Here is a 16,261-nt window from a genome sequence, read left to right on the forward strand (position 1 = left end):
CCTGGGTAGCTGGGATTACAGGCGGGCACCACCATGCTCAGCTATATTTTTTTTGAGATAGAGCTTCACTCTTTCACCCAGGCTGGAATAAAGTGGTGACATTTCAGCTCACTGCAACTTCTGCCTTCCGGGTTCAAGCGATTCTCCTGCCTCAGCCTCCCGAGTAGCTGGGATTATAGGTGCCTGCCACCACAACCAGCTAATTTTTGTATTTTCAGTAAAGACGGGGTTTCACCATGTTGGGCAGGCTGGTCTCAAACTCTTGACCTCAGGCGATCCACCCACCTCAGCCTCCCAAAGTGCTGGGATTACAGGCGTGAGCCACCGTGCCTCGCCTAATTTTTGTATTTTTAGTAGAGATGGGGTTTCACTATGTTGGCCAGGCTGGTCTTGAACTCCTGACCGCAGGTGATTTGCCCACCTCAGCCTCCCAAAGTGCTGATATTACAGGTGTGAGCCACCAGGTCGGGCTCCAAGATGTGACTTTGGTCTGTCCACCTGTCTCCACCTCAGACACGCCCACCCTGACCCAAGCCACCAGCATCTCATGTCTGGATTCTTGCTGGAGCCTCTGCCTCTGCTCATTCTTAAGGTCTTCCTTCTGTACAGCGGTCAGGGTGATTGTTTAAATTTGCGAGTCAGACTATGGCACTTCCTTTCTGAGAACCCTCCAAAGGCTTCTTGTCACTCACAGAATAAAGTGCAAAGTCCCTATGCTGGCCTTCTATGTCTCGTTCCTTACACTCCAGCAACACTCTAGATGTTTCCAAGCTCAAGGCTTTTGCCGCTGTTGTCTTTTGTGCCTGGAATAGTCTCTAACCAGCTCTGCAGACACTGGCTTCTCCCCATCCTTCAGCTTTTATCTGCTCTAAGGCCTCCCCTGAACCCCTATGCAAAATGATGGACTTGAACTATTAGTTAATAGTACTTTATTACTAATAGTAATAGACTTTTCTACCTAGTTACTCTAGATCTTTTCCACCAGTTTATTCATATGTATGTATTTATTTATTTTGAGATGGAGTTTCACTCTTGTCGCCCAGGCTGGAGTGTAGTGGCACGATCGTGGCTCATTACAACCTCTGCCTCCCCATTCAAGCGACTCTCCTGCCTCAGCCTCCTGAGTAGCTGGGATTACAGGCGCGCACCACCACGCCCAGCTATTTTTTTTTTTTTTTTTTTTGAGATAGAGTTTCGCTCTTTCACCCAGGCTGGAGTGAAGTGGTGCCATCTCAGCTCACTGCAACTTCTGCCCTCTGGGTTCAAGTGATTCTCCTGCCTCAGCCTCCCGAGTAGCTGGGATTACAGGCATGTGCCACCACAACCAGCTAATTTTTGTATTTTTAGTAGAGACAGGGTGTCACCATGTTGGCCAGGCTGGTCTCGAACTCCTGACCTCAGGTGATCCACCCGCCTTGGCCTCCCAAAGTGCTAGGATTTCAGGTGTGAGTCACTGCACCTGGCCCTTCCACCAGTTGATTATCTTCTTTATCAGATACATCAGAATCTGAAATCATCTCCCCCCCGCTTTTTTTTTCTTGGTAGAGACAGGGTCTCACTCTGTTACCCAGGCTGGAGTGCAATGGTGTGATCATAGCTTACTGCAGCCTCAAACTCCTGGCTTCAAGATATTCTCCTGCCTCAACCTCCTGAGTAGCTGGGACTACAGGCATGTGCCACCATACCCAGCTAATTTGTAAAATTTTTTGTAGAGGTGGGGTCTTGCTATGTTGCCCAGGCTGGTCTTGAACTCCTGGCCTCAAGGGATCCTCTGGCCTCAGCCACCCCAAATGCTGGGATTACAGGCATCCACCACTGTGCCTGCCCTGAAATTATCTTCTTGACTTAATTGCTCACTTAGCTGTCTCCTGCTTAGAACATAAGCCCGGGGAGGGAGCATGACCTTGTCTGTCTAGAAGGCGAAGAGCTCAGAGGTCAAGAGCACAGACCACAGAGCCAGCCTGGTTGATTTCAATTCTGGCTGTGTCCCTTAGGCAACTGGTGAGCTTGGGGATGGTGACTTCACCTCTCTGTGCCTCACTTTCCCCATTTGTAACACCAGATAATGCTGGCAGCCACCCTACATGACCGTGGCAAGGGGTGGATGCCTAGCATACTATAATACTCAAAAAATCTTGGCTGCTACTGTTCACAGCTCTGTGCCCAGGGTGTGATACAGAGCACACAGACACTCAGTAAATATTTGATGAATAAATTACAATAGGTGATAAGAGCATCTATAGAGATAAGCGACACGTAAGTCCCACTGGAGAGCGGGGAGCGGGTCAGGGAAGGTTTCTTGGAGGAGGCGAGGCCTGAGCTGAGACTTTATGAACAAGTAAGTGATAGCTAAGTCTATAGGGTGGGGAGGAGAAAGGGCTTACCAGGCAGGGACACAACACGGGCAAAGCCCCAGAGGGAAGAAATAGCTCTGGGCAGGCACCGTGGAGTCTATAAACCGTGTGGGATCAGGGCTGTGGCCACAGGAAAAGAACAGAGCAGAGCAAACCGGCTCAATCCAGGCACTGCTCTTGAAGGAGAGACCTCGCCCCAGGGCGCGGGGACACAGTGTTCCCAAGAAGCTGTCGTGGTCAGATGCAGCCTAGGAGCAGGAGGCTGCATGAGGTGTGGCCGGATCCCCTCCTGCCCGCACGAGGTGCTCTTGGTCTCCACGTGCGTGCCAACCATTTGCTTGCTGATAATACTTTTCACCTGGAGAGGCTGCTCCCAGAACTGGCTGCCGCTGGTTCCAGAGCCAGGTGTTTCCTTACAGAAATCTCTGCTGGGCCAGGGGCCAGGAATACAGACAGAGACCAGCAAGCCTCCAGAAAAGACTGGGAAATAGAGCATCCTAGCAGGAAGCAGTAAAACAACAGTGGTACTGTGTGGTCAGAGGTCAGGGAAGACTTTCCAGGGCAGAAACTAGTTGGATAATCCCCGAATCAACAACCACCATAGTAATAACAATGCTTCAATATGCCCAGATCTTGGTTCCTTTTAAAAATAAATAAAATTTATTTTTAAATTTTATTTTTCTTTCTTTCTTTTTTTTTTTTTTTTTGGAGATTGCCCAGGCTGGAGTGCAGTGGCATGATCTTGGCTCACTACAATCTCTGCCTCCCAGGTTCAAGTGATTCTCCTGCCTCAGCCTCCCTAGTAGCTGGGATTACAGGTGCGTGCCACCACACCAGGCTAATTTTTGTATTTTTAGTAGAGATGGGGTTTTACCATGTTGGCCAGGCTGGTGTCAAACTCCTGAGCTTAGGCAATCCTTCCACCTTGGCCTCCCAAAGTGCTGGGATTACAGACATGAGCCACCTGGCCCAGCCCAGATCTTGGTTTCTAAATACCATTCTTCAATTTAAAAAAACCAGAGCTTGGGCGAAGCGTGTTGGCTCTCTCCTGTAATCCCAGCACTTTGGGGGGCTGAGGTGGGAAGATTGCTTGAGCCAGGGGTTTGAGACCAGCTTGGGCAACACAGGGAGACCCCATCTCTACAAAATAAAAAAAAATTAGTCAGGCATGTGATTGTGCTACTGCACTCCAGCATGGGCAACAGAATGAGACCCCATCTCAAAAAAAAAAAAAAAAACAAAACCAAAAACCAAAAAACCAAACAGAGCTCTTTAGAGAAATGGCTGATTCCAGGGCGGGAGTATCCTGTAGTGCCAGAAAGTAGGCAAAAGTTAAAAAAAAAACCCACGCAGGTGAGGACATATCAAAGGCATACAGGCGCCAACTGACAGAGTGGCCAAAGCTAGAAGAATTTAAGCAAGAGAATAGATAACATGGAACTGGATTACAACCTAAATCTATAGGAGTCCATACTGTGTCAATAAATGATGGAATAAATAAGTAAATGGAGGAGAAGAGACAAGTCTTCCTTTACAGAAGAATTCCAAACAATATATATTCTTCTCACTAGGAGGGGTGGAGCTTAGTGCTCCTTTCCCCGGCCACTCCCTTCTCCTCCCCCTGAGCATAGTCTGAATTTGGTGACTCCTTTCCAAAGCACAGAGCAAAAGCCAGCACGGTAGCTCGCATCTGCAATCCTAGCACTTTTGGAGGCTGAGGAAGAGGATCACTTGAGCCCAGGAGTTGGAGGCTGTGGTTTTTCTGTAAATCTAAAACTATTCATCAATAAAAAGTCTCTCTAGGCCAGGTGCAGTGCTCATGCCTGTAATCTCAGCACTTTGGGAGGCTATGGTGGCGGACGACCTGAGGTCAAAAGTTTGAGACCAGCCTGGCCAACGTGGTGAAACCCTGTCTCTACTAAAAATGCAAAAATTACGCCGGGCGCGGTGGCTCACACCTGTAATCCCAGCACATTGGAAGGCCGAGGCGGGTGGATCACAAGGTCAGGAGATCAAGACCATCCTGGCTAACACAGTGAAAACCCATCTCTAGTAAAAATACAAAAAATCGGCTGGGCGTGGTGGCAGGCACCCGTAGTCCCAGCTACTCAGGAGACTGAGGCAGGAGAATGGCATGAACCCGGGAGGTGGAGCTTGCAGTGAGCCGAGGTAGTGCCACAGCACTCCAGCCTGGGCGACAGAGTGAGACTCTGTCTCAAAAAAACAAAAACAAAAACAAAAGCAAACAAAAAACAACAACAAAAAGCAAAAATTAGCCAGGTGTGGTGGTGCATGCCTGTCATCCCAGCTACTTGGGGGGCTGAGACACGATAATAACTTGAACCCAGGAGGCGGAGGTTGCAGTGAGTGGAGATCACGCCATTGTACTCCAGCCTGGGTGGCAAGAGCAAAACTCTGTCTCAAAAATAAACAAACAAACAAACAAAAAAACCAGTCTCTCTCTATATATTTTAGTCTCACTCTGTCACCCAGGCTGGAATATAGTGGTGTGATCTTGGTTCACTGCAGCCTCAAACTCCCAGGCTCAAGTGATCCTTCCCCCTCAGCCTCGGAGTAGCTGAGTCTACAGGTGTGTACCACCATGCCAGGCTAATTTTGTTATTTAAATTTTTTTTTTTTGTAGAGATGGGGGTCTCACTATGTTGCTCAGGTTGGCCTTAAACTCCTGGCCTCAAGTGATTCTCCCTCCTCGGCCTCCCAAAGTGCTGGGATTAAGCGAGCCACCGCACCTGGCCAAAAGCCTATTTATTTATTTATTTATTTATTTATTTATTTATTTATGATGGAGTCTCACTCTGTCTGCCAGGCTGGAGTGCAGTGGCATGATCTCGGCTCACTGCAACCTCTGCCTCCTGGGTTCAGCCTCTTACCTCAGCCTCCTGAGTAGCTAGCATTACAGGCATGAGCCACTGCACTCAGCTAATTTTTTGCATTTTTAGTAGAGATGGGGTTTCACCATGTTGGCCAGGCTGGTCTCAAACTCCTGACCTCAGGTGATCTACCTGCCTCGGCTTCCCAAAGTGCTGGGATTATAGGCGTGAGCCACCGCGCCCAGCCCAAAAGCCTTTTTTTAAAAAAAGTGCTCCTATAATGTTTAGTACGTGCCAGGCATTGCACTAGGTACTTTCCATACGTTAACTCATTTAATCCCCCAATAATGCTATGTGGTTATTTTACTGTCCTCACTTTCCAGATGAGGAAACTGAGGCACAGAAAGGCTAAGTAGCATACCTAGCCACATACTGAGCTGACATTCAAGTCCAGGCAGTTTGGTGTTGGGGTCCACATGCGGCTCACATTTTCCAAATTCTGCAGCTGCTGCTTCTGGAGCGTTTGTCATGTTAGGAGCGGGACAGGATGGAGTCAGAGAGAGAGGGAGGAATCTAGGGCCACAGTGTCTGGGACCCAGCACCGGGAGGGCAGAGAGAGGCACATTCCCACAGTTGTGTCCAAGACTGACTCAGGAAGGCAGGTGACCAGTCAACTGTGGGAGTGAGGAAGAGCTCAGAGGGCGGTTGGCTGAGATCTCTATGCTAAGGTGCCTGGGTGGTGCCTTTCACTGGGACCTGCCGAGGGCTGGGGAAACAGGCTTAGGAGAGGTGGGCAGGGAGGGAAGTGACGATCACCATTTCTGATGAGGCAATAAGAGTGACGTGGGGTGGGCCTGGCCCACACTGCTGGCTCTGCCACTCACCAACTGTGACTTCAGAGATGTTACTTAACCTCTCTGGGCAGGTTACAGCAACTATAAAATGAGAGGGAAGGCTGGGCGCAGTGGCTCATGCCTGTAATCCCAGCATTTTGGGAGGCTGGGGTGGGAGGATTACTTGAGGCCAGGAGTTTAAGACCAGCCTGGGCAACTAGTGATACTCCATCTCTTAAACAAATAAAATAAGGGGAAAATAACAGTTCCTTTCTCATGGCTTTGTTGCCAGGGTTAAAGCAATTTTAACGTGCAGAGTGCTGAGAATAGTGCCTGACACATACAGGGATGAGAAAGGCCCAGGAAATGTTGGCATAATTATTGAATTTGCATTCCTTGTCAAATGTGGGTTTTTGTTTTTGTTGCTGTTGTTTAAGAGAGTCTCCCTCTGTCGCCCAGGCGGGAGTGCAGTGGCACAATCTCGGCTCACTGCGACCTCCGCCTTCCGGTTCAAGTGATTCTTGTGCCTTGGTCACCTGAGGAGGTGGGATTACAGGCACACGCCACCACACCTGGCTAATTTTTGCATATGTAGTAGAGATGGGGTTTTGCCTTGTTGTCCAGGCTGGTCTCGAACCCCTGGCCTCAAGTGATCTGCCCACTTCGGCCTCCCAAAGTGCTAGGATTACATGCATGAGCCACTGGGCCTGGCCTAAAATGTGGGTTATAAAACTATTATAAAAATAGTAGTTGGGCTGGGCACGGAGGCTCACTCCTGTAATCCCAACACTTTTGAGGCCGAGACAGGTGGATCACGAGGTCAGGAGATCGAGACCATCCTGGCTAACACAGTGAAATCCTGTCTCTACTAAAAATACAAAAAATTAGCCGGGCATGGTGGTGGGTGCCTGTAGTCCCAGCTACTCGGGCAGCTGAGGCAGGAGAATGGCATGAACCTGGGAGGTGGAGCTCGCAGTGAGCCGAGATCGCACCACCGCACTCCAGCCTGGGTGACAGAGTGAGACTCCGTCCCCCAAAAATAAAAATAAAAACAAAAATAAAATAGTTATAACTATTATTTATTGAGCCTAGTAGTAGGGTCAGTTACTCATGCATATTAATTCACTTAATGTTCAAAGTAACGCTGTAGGGCAGGTACTGTTCTCTCCCCTATTTTACAGAGGAGAGAAACTGAGGCATGGCAAGGTTAAGAAATTTGTTCAAGATCACACAGCTTGTAAGATGGAGCCAGGATTTGAGTCCGGGTGGTCTAACCCCAGACCCCACGCCTTGACCCCTTCACTACACTTACCCCCACCCCTCGCCACGGCCACAAGGCAGAAGTTATGTGGCCAATAGTTGGGGGTTTTACTGGCCCATCAGCCATCTATTTTCCCTGTTTCTGCTAACAGTTCTTCAGCTTCCCTTGGGGGACCACCTGTCCCTCATCCTCAGCCCATATGACCCAAATGGGGCTTCCTTTGGAGGGCTCCATGTTGACAACAGGCCAGCTATACCAAGCCCAGCCCAGCTACCCACGAGGTGGCCAGCACAGCTTTCGGGGCTGGGCTGTGTGTGGAACACAGGCCCTTGAACACCGGGATTCCATTCGATGGGGAGGGAGTTGACAGTAGGTTCACTTTCCTGCCCCACTCTCGCTCCTGGGCATGTTCTCATTGAGCAGATGGGCCATGCATTTGAAGTTGCAGTATTACAGCTCTCTTTCAGCTGAGTGGGTGAGATGAATGTGCTCGTGGACGTTACGGTAGTCTGTTTGGTATCCCTAGCCTTATGGCAGGTGTGGTTGGCGGGTGTGCCCTGAGCAAAGGACCCTGGCCAAGAGAGTGAGATTGAAACACAGACTGCGACCAGCTAGCCATGGGGTGGCCCTCAAGGAAGAGGGGGGCGCCATCAGTCAAATCTTCCACCTGTGGGGACACCTTTTGCTAATCTGTACAATGGAACGTATGTGCTGCTCTGCCCTGCTTAATGGCCTTGAATTATTTGACATTGTGTGCAAGAACCCTGCCCATGTATGCCTGTGCATTTATTTTTTTCTTTTTGAGACAGAGTCTCGCTCTACCGCCTAGGCTGAAGTGCAGTGGTAAGATCTCTGCTCACTACAACATCCGCCAACGGGGTTCAAGTGATTCTCCTGCCTCAGCCTCCCAAGTAGCTGGGATTATAGATGTGCATCACCACTCCAGGTTAATTTTTGTATTTTTAGTAGAGACGGGTTTCGCCATGTTGGCCAGGCTGGTCTCGAACTCCTGACCTCAGGTGATCCACCCGCCTTGGCCTCCCAAAGTGCTGGGCTTATAGGCGTGAGCCACATGTCCGGCTGCAGCTGTGCATTTTGTGGGGACAGACGTCCCAGAGCTTTCTGAAGATTCTCAGTAGAGATTCTGGAAGGTTCTGAGTTCAGAGAGCTGCCTGCAACCACAGTCCCTGGGAGGTGAGCCTGGAAGCCTGTCACATGTCCATAGCATTAAGATTCAGCTAAAAGCTCCTTTCCACAGGGGCGTGAAGTGTGAGCATTGGAGGCCCCAGGTCAAGGAGGATACCACTGAATCTCAGAAACAGGACTGGCGGAAACCCGGGGTGGGGCCGAGGTGGGTGTGGCATACCCCACACCTGGAGGCTGGGTCAGGAGGCCCATAAGGCGCTCTGAGGCCTCAGCAGTGCTCCTGCCCATGCTCAGGCCTCCTTCCCACGTGCTTCTGCCAGCTGAGCTCTCTGGAGGCTGTTAGGAGGGGATAGAATGGAGACGCCCACTTTCTGGTTGTCCTAGAGACTGGGACAACACCTGATGTTCAGGCCCAGGGGTGGTTTACCAGGAGCTGAGAGGCTGAGGAGGTGGGAATCTGTGGGTCAATTGCAAGAAGACCTAGACGTCCGGTTACCATTACCCTCATTCCGCCAGTCTCTCACATTAAAAGTCATTAGGGAAAAATAATATTTACAGGAAATATATAACCTTGGTTTTTTTTGTTTTTTTTTTGAGACAGTGTCTCATTCTGTCACCCAGACTGGAGTGCAGCGGCGTGATCATAGCTCACTGTAGCCTCGACCTCCTGGACTCAAGGATCCTCCCTCCTCAGCCTCCTGAGTAGTTGGGATTACAGGTGAGCACCACCACATCTGGCTGGTTTTTGATTTTTTGTAGAGATGAGGTCTCGCTATGTTGCCCAGGCTGTTCTTGAACTCTTGGCCTCAAGCGATCTTCCTGCCTTAGCCTCCCAAAGTGCTGGGATTCCAGGCATGAGCCACCACACCCGGCCTCATAGCTTTGTTCTAGGTGCTGCCACGAACCTACTCATTTACTCTTCTCAATGACTCTCTGAAGAAGCTACGATTATTGTTCCTGCTTCAGAGATGAGAAAACTGAGGGCAACAGATGCCTGGGTGCCCACCCTGATCCCCTCACTGGGCTGGTGCACCTACCCCCAGCTGCTAGGAGTGAGGTCTGGGAGGTTAGGAGACCCCACGCCAACCTCTTGGAAATGACCCACAGCCCAAGCTGGTCTCATGTCACTGTAACACACATCCATCCTAGCCCCGAACCCCATATACATAGATTCACACAAGTGGCCGCAACATTTATGCTCATGTGGACACACACACACACACACACACACACACACACAGCCAGTTACCAACTCACTAGGCATGCAGAAAGGCCGGTCCCCTCCTTCAAGGAGGATGACTCTATGGTTCGGTTTATGCTCCAGATCCTCCTACAGATCAAGCTGAGCCTAGACTTGACCTGAGACCACATCCTTGCTTAACTTTCTCCTCCCTCCTTTTAAAATTTAATTTATTTTATTTTTTTCTAGAGGCGGGGTCTCACTATATTATCCAGGCTGGTCTTGAACTCCTGGTCTCAAGTGATCCTCCCGTCTCCGCCTCACAAAGTGTTGGGATTACAGGGGTAAGCCACCCACTCACCACGCCCAGCTTTTCCTTTTTCTTTTTCTTTTTCTATTTTCTCCTTTTCCTACATGTTCCAAATCCTCCTTCCTTATCCCACTCTCCCTGCAGACATTTCCTAACACAATCCTCTCAATGCTTCCTGAGCAATTCAGCGCATCCCTGCCTCAGGATCTGCCTTCAGGAAACCGGACCTAAAAGACACCGAGGCACAGAAAACTGTGCTGCAGACAGCCAGTAAGTGGCCAGGCAGGATTTGAACGCTGGCAGGCCGTACTCCCAACCGTAACACGCCACTGCCTTTCGGAGCAGGGGCCTGGCCAGGTGGGCTTGGGGTGGCTCTCACCGGTAGTTGCAGGGCTCAGCTCCAAACAGGCAGGCCAGGATCATCTGCTCGCCGGGGTAGCTCATCTCCACCAGCTCCTGCTGCGGCACCTGTGCAAAGATGTTGGTGGCCTGCAGGCTGTACCACTCTGTCACTGCCTGGGTAGCGCTGGTGAAGTTCCGGAAGGTGCACTGGGTCCCGTTGAGGCTACACTGTGGAGGCCAAGAGGGTTTTTTGTGGGTGGTGTGGGAGCTGCTAGCAGGACCCCAGCCACTGCTTGAGGGCCCTAGCAGGGCAAGAGCTGTGCTTTGCCAGCCGTCCTTCTGGCTGCAGCTTGGTGGTGGGAAACGTGTTCATACTCATGCTCACACATACTCAAGGGCTGCCGCCTCATACACAGCTGTGTGCCAATCACAAGATCCCCTCATCAGGCTGGTGCACCCACCCCCAGCTGCTGGGAGTGAGGCCTGGGAGGTTAGGAGACCCCTCAGCAACCTCTTGGGAGTAACCCACAGTCAGTGACCAACTCATGGGCATGCACAGAGGCTGGTCCCCTCCTTCAAGGTAGGGTGACTCAGTGACTCAGTTTACAGCCACCAGCCTCACCTCACTCATACCATTATGCATGAGCAAAAACACACACGTGGTCATGTGTGCAGAGGCATGCACAGAAGACGCCCTCTCTCTGACCTCCACAGCCTCATGTCACTGTAACACACGTCCCTCCTAGCCCCGAACCCCATATACACAGATTCACACAAGTGGCTGCAACACTTATGCTCATGCGGACACACGCACACAGTTCTGATTCCTTTTCCAGCCTCTGCCAGAGACTTTCAGATGCAGCTCCCCTGGAGGCCATGAAGACCAAGAAGAAACTCAACACACAGGAAACGCTGCCTCTCATCTGTCCTGGGAAAGACACAGATCCAGTCACCCTGAGTCCAACACGGGGTGCAGAGCACCCTTCCACCCGGTCACAGCCGGCTTCTCATGACATCCAAGTCATCGCACAGGCACGAGACAGACTTGGCCCTCAGACTCTGGCCTTGGCCACGAGGCTGCTGCTGGTTCTCCCTGCTGGAACCCGGGAGGCTGGATAGAGAAGCTTCCCCCGGCATTCCTATACCACCCTTCCCAACACGCCCGGCCATCCCACTCCTGGGGGCCTCCCTGCCTCCCCTTGAGGAGGTAATGGCAGCCCTTGATCCTCACTCTGTTCTGGGCTCTGTTCCCAGTGTCTTACATCTATAATCCCATTGAAGCTTCGCAGCAATGCCAGGAGGCAAGTATCATTGTTATCCCCATCATCATGAAGAAATTGAGGCCCAGGAGGTTAAGGAAGGTGTGACCACAGCAGATCCCCCATGTGACGTTGGCTAGTTTGTGTGGAGAGGTGGGGACAAAGCAGTTGTGGAAGTCATAATGTCATGAGTGTGAACAGCAAGGCAGTGGCTCCCCCTCTGGGGAGTGTATGGTCCCCTCCTGGATCCCCATTCAAGACTGATCATCAGAATCACCAGGGAGCCTGTTGTCAATACAGATTCCTGGGCCTGGGCCCAGAACTGCTCACTCAGATTCTCCAGGAGTGGGGCCTAGGGATGTGCATTGTGACAGAGCTCCCGTGGGATCCTGAGACACAGACAGGAGACCTTCTTCCCACTTCTAGGCTTAAGAACTAATGGCATCCCAGCCTCCCAGTGCAGGGCAGTTGTTTCTTGGCATCTGACTGTACTGCACAGCTGTGGCTTTTCACCTGCCCAATATTTATGCCCCTATCTTTTGATAACAAGACTTGGTTCCTCCCTCAGGGAACCACCCTCCCCCTCGCTCAGTCCATGTGGTCTCACAGAGGCTGACATCACTCCCAACTCCAGGGCACATGGCCCAGGACTGGCCAATCATGAGAGCCCCTGCTGCAGCCCACAGTGATTGGTTTAGGGGTGAGCATGTGACCTAATGAGTCTTCTCAGGACCTTTGCTGGGACGATAGGGAAAGAGCTCTTTTTCTGGGACGACTGCTAAGCAAGGGCACTGAAGGGACCTTCCACATGGAGAGATCTTGCCCAAGATTGAAGTCGCCTGAGAGAAAAGTGGAACCAAGATGGAGAAAGATGCTTGATGACCTCATTAGAATACCTGGATCCAGCCTTGCCTGAATGCAGTATACCTCTGGACTTCTTAGTTATGTGAGCCAATGAATTGCCTGTTTTGCTTAAGCTAGTGTGAACTGGATCACTTATACCAAAAGAGTCTTGACTAACATGCCAACAATTTCTATTTTTAAAAAATCTCTGCTAACAAGCAAAACAGGCTCTGGCTTCCATCTTATCTTTCCCCTAGCAAGACTCAAATTATTACAGAAAAGAAACACCCACCAGCCTCAATGGGTGGGGCCCATTGCTTGACATGTGCCTAGGGACCACTTACTAGTCTCATGGCCATTTTGCACCCATGGGCATTACAGATCTTTTCTGATGCTGAGCTGTTTGTTAAGCCATTGTGGTTATCTCCAAAGAGATCGAAGACCACGGGGTGGTGGGGGTTCCGTTCATCAATAAGGACCAGGGGTGTGTGGTTCCAGATGGAAGAGTTCAGGGTCCTGGTGGCATTGGCATGGCTTAGCTCAGGAGCCAGGATTCTCTCCAGAACAGCTTCCATCAGCTCATCCAGGTCCTTCAGCAAATGCTTGACTTTGGAATACCTGGATGGGGAGAGGGCTGGTTAGCAGGAGGAATGAACATCTGTAAAGCAGAGCAACTGAAATCTGGGACCCACTCTGTAGCAGTCTGTTTTCACACTGCTATAAAGATACTACCTGAGACTGGGTAATTTATAAACAGAAGAGGTGTAATTGACTCACAGTTCCGCATGGCTGGAGAGAGGTCTCAGGAAACTTACAATCATGGCAGAAGGTGAAGGGGAAGTGAGGCACGGCTTACACGGCAGCAGGACGGGGAGGGAGAGAGAGAGAGAGAGAGAGAGAGAGCATGCACAGGGGAGACTGCCACTTTAAAACCGTCAGATTTTGTGAGAACTCACTATCACAAGGACGGCATGGGGAAGCCACCTCTATGATCTAATCACCCACACCAGGTCCCTCCCTCGACACATGGGGGTTACAATTCGATATGAGATTTGGGAGGAGACACTGAGCCAAACCATATCACGCTGTTACTCCAGCATGGCTGCCACTATGTATAAGAACACCACCCCACCTAAACACCTACCTCTCCATCTACCCACCCACGCATCCATGTGTCCTTCCACCACCCATGCACTCATTCATTCACCAACTTTTAATGAGCACCTACTATGTGCCAGGCACTGTGCAAGGCACAGACGGTATAGCAGCAAACAAGAGGGACCTGGTCTCTTTCCTTATGAAATTCACATTCAAGTGAGGAAGAATTGTAATGGCTCATGGTTATTGATAGCTTACCCTGTGCCAGGTGCTAGATGCTTTCCAGGTCTTATTTACTATTTGCCACAAGTCTGTTACCGTCCCCATATATAGATCAGGAAACTGAGGCTCCAGGAATTGGTGTGATTTTGCAAGCTCACTCCACTGATACAGGGCAGAGCTGAACTTAGAATCCGGGGTTGCTGGGCTCCAGCGGGTATGTTTACGGGGGTTCTGAGATCTCCCTCCCAGGAGGGAGCAACTTTGGGAACAGGAGCCAGTTTCAGGAGAGAGAAAATGGATGGGACTGTGAGGCTGGCTCCAATGTCTTCCCTCAGCCCTCTGGAGCTCCCATGTTGACATGGTGGCCAGTAAGAGATGGATCTATCAAGGAGTATCTCTGCCAGGCCCCGTGGGGACCCGGGCCCTGCACCCCAGTCACTTCATATCCAATTTACCCAAGACCCTGCCTCAGAGTGGGTCATTGAGGCCACAAGTGCCAACTCTGGCTGGAGGACTTCCTACAGGAGCATTAAATGCTGGACAGAGGCCAAGGTCCTGGTACAAAGGTATACAGCAGCTGGAGCTAACATTGGCCTTCTATGCCAGTTCCCTGACCATTAAATCTGTGTACACAGGAAGAGGAGGATCGGGAAGGGTGGCGTCTGTGCAGGCGGCGGTGTTATTACAGCCCAGATGTCCACAGCTGCTGGGAAGCTTGGTGGGTCACTCTGTGGGCTCCAGGTTTGAATCCTGGCATGCCACTTAATATCTTGGGCAACTTAACATCCCCGAGGCTCTGTTCTTTCATCTACAAAACAGGGGGATATAAATAAGTACTCCAGAGAATCGTTGGGAAGATTCAGTGAGGTGCTGCTTGTAAAGTGCATGGATCAGTGCCCAGATGGAGTGCTGTCGTTCCTATTACTATTAAAGGTTCTCTTGAACAGCTCTAAGAAACCACCAAGGCAGGAAGAACCCCATTAATAGAAAGAAGGGACTTTCTGATAATTGAGAAAGTAATCACTGTGCATGAATTCCCTTCTAGGACTTTTAAAAACAGAGATGCTGTCTCACCACATTGGCCAGGCTGACCTTGAACTCCTGGCTTCAAGTGATCCTTAAGCCTTGACCTCCCAACATGCTCTGATTTTAAGCCTGAGCCACTGTGCCCATGCCCAGTCAGGACTCTTTTCTTTTTTCTTTTCTTTTCTTTCTTTCTCTCTCTTTCCTTCATTCCTTCTTTTTCTTTATTGCTTTCTTGCTTTTCCTTTTCCTTTTTTCTCTTTTCTCTTTCCTTTCCCTTCCCTTCCTCCTCTCCCCTCCCCTCCCCCTCTCTCCTTCCTTCCTTCCTTCCTTCCTTCCTTCCTTCCTTCCTTCCGGGTCTTGCTCTGTGGCCTAGGCTGGAGTGCAGTGGCAAGAGCTCGGCTGACTGCAACTTCTACCTCCCAAGTTCAGGTGATTTTCTTGACTCAGCCTCCTGAGTAGCTAGGATTACAGGGGTGTGCCGGCACGCCCAGCTAACTTTTGTATTTTTAGTAGAGATGGAGTTTCACCATGTTGGTCAGGTTGGTCTCGAACTCCTGACCTCAGGTGATCCACCCGCCTTGGCCTCCCAAAATGCTAGGAATATAGGCGTGAGCCATTGTGCCGGGTCAGGACTCTCTTTTGGATAAAAATGTTTTCTGTGACTCAGCCCTTCTTTCAAGTTCCTTGAATGCCCCAAATTTCTCACCAGCTGCACCTGCTGTGTCCACCACTGGGGGCACTCTCTTCGCTCTACTTGGCCAACTTCTACTCATTCCTTAGGGCACTTTGTTTTGCTTTTTTTGTTCGTTTGTTTTTGGACTGACTCCCTGTCTCTCCACAACCCTGACTAGGTTGGGTCTCCTCAAGTGTCCCCTTCACAGGCCTTGCTATCAAGCGGAGAACTGGCAACCTGGAAGAATGGTTAAAAAGTAGCAGCTCTGGGATCACGTCTGACCTGGGTTCAAATCCCACAGTCGCCCACCGTGTGTCTCCAGGCAAGCTCACTTCTCCGAACCTCCATCTCCTCACCTGTAAACTGGGGCTGCGCCAGGAGTTCCCAATCCTAGGGTGATTGTGTGGATTAGAATGACACCAATTACCCAAAGAACACTGAACACAGTGCCTGGCATATCGTAAGCATTTGTTGAAGAGTTGTTTTATTTATTTATTTATTTATTTTAATTTTTGAGACAGGGTCTCATTCTGTTGCCCAGGCTGGAGTGCAGTGATGTGATCTCAGCTCAATATAACCTCTGCCTCTCAGAGTCAAGCAATTCTCGTGCCTCAGCCTCCTAAGTGGCTGAGATTACAGTATTTTTAGTAGAGACGAGGTTTCACCATGTTGGCCAGATTGGTCTCGAACTCCTGACCTCAAGTGAGCTGCCCACCTCGTCCTCTCAAAGTGCTAGGATTACAGGTGTGAGCCATGGTGCCCAGCCGAGTTGTTTTATTTTTTATCATCATAATGATAATGAATTCGATATTTGTGAGGACAACTCTGTGGGGTCTGTTTTCTCTGGCAGGCTGTGAAGAGGACAAGGACTCTGTTTTGTTCA

The 16,261-nt window shown here is 50.3% G+C and overlaps 1 protein-coding gene across 2 annotated transcripts in view; it reads right to left on the bottom strand.

Moving 5' to 3' along the window:
• SCNN1B (sodium channel epithelial 1 beta subunit) overlaps positions 1–16,261 on the bottom strand; it is an 87,265-nt gene that overhangs the window by 16,734 nt on the left and 54,270 nt on the right. For both annotated transcript variants that reach the window (XM_025370889.1, XM_025370888.1), the window contains 2 exons: positions 12,704–12,977; positions 10,295–10,485 (listed from right to left, as the gene is read on the bottom strand). In XM_025370889.1, the coding sequence (XP_025226674.1) occupies positions 10,295–10,485; positions 12,704–12,977 (465 nt within the window). The remainder of the gene's footprint in view (positions 1–10,294; positions 10,486–12,703; positions 12,978–16,261) is intronic.

The sequence above is a fragment of the Theropithecus gelada genome, chromosome 20 (genome assembly GCF_003255815.1).
Source record: "Theropithecus gelada isolate Dixy chromosome 20, Tgel_1.0, whole genome shotgun sequence".
Taxonomy (NCBI): Eukaryota; Metazoa; Chordata; class Mammalia; order Primates; family Cercopithecidae; genus Theropithecus; species Theropithecus gelada.